We start from the raw sequence: 4,733 nt of genomic DNA, 5'->3' as shown, positions 1-4,733 counted from the left end.
ACGTTGGACAGGTTTTCTCGCGCGTTCACTATGCCGAGGCACAAGACCTGTGTCCAACCCTTGCTCTTGTTCCGCCTAGCTATCGATGCCTGCCAAGGGATCTTCTTGCTCAAAGCTGTCGTATTTCCTGTCATTTCCTGTGCATCCCTGACAGCCTGCTTCGCTATGCTGCTGGTCCTCGTTCCCCGTTCCTCCTGAATTTTCAGCAGCATGGCTCCCCTGATCCCCTCCATTGTAGACAGCTAACGAATCCAGGTGAACCATGCGGTTCTTCCCATTCGTTTTAATGCTTATCTGAGCCAATTCAGGTGATGGCCTTCTTGTGATAAGGCACGGCCCTGGCCAACCTTTGTTTAATTTTTCTTTTGCTTTCGGAGGGTAATAATATCACACTAAATCCCCTTCTTTGAATATGGTTTCTTTTACCTTTTTATTATACCCCTTCATTTGACGCGCCGCAGCTGCCTTAAGCATTGTCGCAGCAAACTGGTAAGCTTCCGCCATGACTCGTCTTATCCATTCCACATATTCTACTAGTCCTCTGTAGTAGCCGTAGGGCCCACTATGATATCCAGTGGCACACTTATTTCCCTACTGAACATTAGGAGGTTAGGGCTACAACCCGTGCTGTCCTGCTTTGTGGCCCGGTATGCCATTAATAAGTACGGCAGATGATCATCCCAGTCATCTCTGTGCTCACCCACATAAACGGTCAACATGTTCTGAAGGGTCCTGTTAAAGCATTCTACTAGTCCGTCTGACTGAGGGTGGTAAGGAGTTGTCCTCGACTTTTGTATGTCGAGCAGCTGACAGACGCCTTTAAACAACTTGGACTCAAAATCCGGTCCTTGGTCCGTATGAATTTGCCTCGGCACTCCGAATCGGCACACAAACTCAATGACAAGGCAATCCGCTGCTGTCATTGCTTGCTGATTCGGCAATGCATACGCTTCCACCCACTTAGAAAAATAGTCTGCCACTACCATAATGTAGACGTTCCCCTTCTCTGTCTGTGGTAGGGGTCCGACGAAGTCAATCGCGATCTTCTCGAAAAGTGCGCCCACTCTTGTTTGCTTAAGCCCTCCTGGATTGCCTGCAGATCGAAACTCACCATGATCTCATCCATCGTCTCCTGATTGAGATTCATTCCTAGGGCGGGGGGTAGTGATCAACTTGTGGAAGCACTTGTCTATCTAGATGGGCGCCATTGTTGGGTTGAATTACAAGGACGCGAACTTTTTATAAACAAAGAACTTTGTGCTTTTCAACTGAATCATCATCTGCTACAAATTTGTACCGGTTTGCTCTGCGACTGACCCGTGACCGTGTCTTTACCGCATTCATCAGTTATTGTCTAGGGGTGTAAAATTTGTCACCGCCGCGTGTAAAACCCGCCTACAAATTAGATCGATATAGCTATAGTTTATATATGTGCCGTGGTGTCAATGCGGAGATAGAGAATGAAACTAGATAGTAGAAACATTTAGTTATTGGTAACGTAAGAGATATATCTTTAATTTAACATATAAGCAACGTACAAGGAATCACACTATTTACAACAGTTCACTCTATAGTTTTATAACAGTTCATACAGCTAGTTTACTTACTATATCATCATCATCATCATCATCATCATCATCTTCTTTTATAGTCCATCTTTTCCCGTGCCTGGGGTTGGACTTGCGATGATCCTCCTCCACCGTTCTCTGTCTTGCGTTGATCCTTCATCTATATTCAAGTCCTTCAGATCTTTCTGCACTGTCCCTATCCATGTTCTCTTTGGTCTTCCAACCGGTCTTTTTCCGGGGATCTCTAATTCTTCCACAAACCTCAGTACTCCTCCTTCCGTCTCCCTTCTAACATGCCCAAACCATTGTAGTCTTCTCTGTCTAGTTCTATTCTGTATCTCTCTTAAACCACATCTCTTTGCCACTTTTTCACTGGATATCCTATCCTGCCATTTAACTCCAGCTATGTATCTTAGCATGAGGCAATAAGCGACCATTACTCGATACAGCATATATACCTGAAAACATTCGATAGCTATTCTATTATTAGTTTCGTAACGGAGTGCGTAAACACGTACATAAGTAGTTTGTGTGTGTGTGTGTGTGTGCGTGTGTGTGTTTGTGTGCGTGCGTGAGTGTGTGTGTGCGTGGGTGTGTATGTGTGTGCATGCGTGGGTGTGTGTATGCGTGCGTGTGTGTGTGTCACCGCGTGCTTCTTTATTTAAACCCACGCGTGACGGCGTGATCGTATTTACCACAGGCACTTGGAGCGTTTCAACTGTAAACACACGCCGCCGCCATTGCGCGCACACTGACACATAAATATATATTTGTCGCATCGCGTCGCAGAGGCGTGGGACGACGTACCGGCGGCGTGGCGTGACGCGGTGTGCCGTGACGAGGCGTTCCTGGAGGGAGTCGCGAGCGGGACTCCGCTGTGTTTCATCGCCGGAGGCGAGACGACGGTGACGCTGCAAGGCACAGGGAAGGGTGGGCGCAACCAGGAGATGGCGCTGGCGTGGGCGCTGGAAAATTGCGACGAGGCGTTCGCATCGTTTCTTTGCGCAGGCACCGACGGCCAGGACGGCCCCACGGACGCGGCTGGTGCCGTTGCCAGTACACAGATGGCGCTACCTGTTGACTCTCAGATGTATTTGGACAACAACAATTCCTACAGTTTCTGGGAGAAAGTCGACGAGAGTTCAAATGATGGCAGCTTTCGGCGCTTGCTGAAAATAGGATTAACTGGTACAAACGTGATGGACATACAGGTGTTGCTCGTGAAACTTGCAAAGTACTGCTGCATTGCAATGTTATGGGAACCAGCAACAAGCTAATTATATGTAGAAGAACTGCTCCCATCTGGCATGCTGGTCCAGGCAACTCTTATCATGCAGAATTATTCCCCGTGTAGTTCCACAGAAGTGATCACACCTATTGCAATGTTAAATTGCAACTGGCAATTTGCAATGTTGCTCGTTCGGGAAATATGTGATTTTATTTATACAATTCACCTGCTTATTTATTGTTTCCCGTATTTAAAATATATTGAATCATGAGAGCACACCATTGTCAAACCTCAAAATAAGTGTACCTTAGGTTTGGTTAGGCTTTGCTCAGGTTGGGTGTTGTTTTTAAAGGCGTGCGCTTCCATAAGTAATACAGTTTTAATTGGCGAAATCCAAGTGCCAAGGGTACCACATTAGAGGTTTAACTTTAACTACACTACTTTAGTTTGCTATTAGTATTAGGACAAGAAGGTATTGCTGAACTTTGTTACTACATATATAGCTTGTTTCTGTATATTACATTAGAACTAATCACATGAGTGAGAACGTCTGCGATAACCACATGGGATTCTCAATGCGGATACGCTACAATATTAACGTGAAATTCACGTTTCTTGTATGATCATTGTCAACATAATGAATTATTGCAACTATTGGTTCTCATATAAGATTGTCTTATTTCTTATACTATAAAAAAATGTTTTTTTTCTGTTGTTTTTTTGCAAATCACCAAGCCCTGTGTAATATTTTCCTTGCATGAAAACGTCATCTGCTTTTGCATTGACAGAAACACTCGTTTGTCCCGTGTATAAATATATGTATGATCAGAAACTGAGATGACCTCAATAAGATCAGGTAAACCCAATTTCAGATAAGGTAAACGATTCAGTGGGTGGAGTCTAATTGATCGTCTAGCTGTGATGGTGGTATTTGTTGACAGTTGTACTAGGAAGAAGAGCAAGCATAACCTACATGGGGTCGTGTAAGGGTCTGCACTGTGTGATTAAGGATCAGCTATTATCATGGAAGACAGTTCTGGCCACAAAAACCATGATTTTTCATGGTAAAAAAATAATTACCCTATGAGGTCCAATATTATATCACAAAGTCCATAGAATCTTATTTCGTTATTATAATGTGATTGCTTGTGAAAAATAATGTGGTGGTAAAAGCCAATGATCACCGCTATCCGTACATGCAGCAGCATGTAAATTCAGCACTCACACACGAGGGTATAACACTCATCCTACTAATCATGCTAATGCCACAAGTCTCTCGATCTGCACGTCGCGTCGAGTGTAAACCCCCCCCCCCCGAGTAAGTAGTAACCGCGGCCAACATCGCCGGTAGCGATTTAACCAGCAAGGAAGTTGAGGTTAGTGATTTTACCGACGGTCTTGTGTTGTGGCATACTTACACAACGACATCTATCTATCTATCTATAGAAGGTGCACTGCCGATTAGCAACCTGCAGGCTACAGTGATGGTTCTTACAGATGCAGTAATGAATTATAGGCTGGACCCGCTGCTTGCAATGTAACCTGATCGGCATCTCTGCGATTGTCTCTTTCGCGCTCATCATCTATATTGTTGCATGTATGTGGCGAGGGAGAGATTCATGAAAGCGCTGGGATAGGCGAATGGTGTCAACCTGCTTGCATACGATGAAGACTGTGTACAGAAGCAGAGCGAAACAAGTGACGAATTCACCATCGAAGATCTGTGAAGCTTGATATCGCTGCTGCAAAGGGGCTAACGCTCCATTAGGAGTGTTCCCAACTTTGATATCATTAATGATTAATGATTAATGATTAATGATTGATTAATGACAGAAAGAGTTAATGAGATAGAAAGATAGAAAGGTGACTCTCACGCACCTACGCATATTATATATCGTATTTTACCCGTCAGCAAATATCGGCGTCTATGGAATTCG

General features: G+C 44.5%; 1 protein-coding gene across 1 annotated transcript; it reads left to right on the top strand.

Moving 5' to 3' along the window:
* The first annotated feature begins 1,460 nt into the window (after positions 1-1,460).
* On the top strand, positions 1,461-2,845 carry LOC106808502 (glycerate kinase-like). Its single transcript, XM_014811245.1, has 2 exons — positions 1,461-1,473; positions 2,358-2,845. Exons 1-2 carry the CDS (start codon positions 1,461-1,463, stop codon positions 2,843-2,845), a joined length of 501 nt encoding a protein of 166 aa, XP_014666731.1.
* Positions 2,846-4,733: the final 1,888 nt, after the last annotated feature.

The sequence above is a fragment of the Priapulus caudatus genome, unplaced genomic scaffold (assembly GCF_000485595.1).
Source record: "Priapulus caudatus unplaced genomic scaffold, Priapulus_caudatus-5.0.1 Scaffold282, whole genome shotgun sequence".
NCBI classification, from domain to species: Eukaryota; Metazoa; Priapulida; class Priapulimorpha; order Priapulimorphida; family Priapulidae; genus Priapulus; species Priapulus caudatus.
Note: the sequence above shows the minus strand (reverse complement) of the source record. Positions and strands in the feature narration are given on the sequence as shown.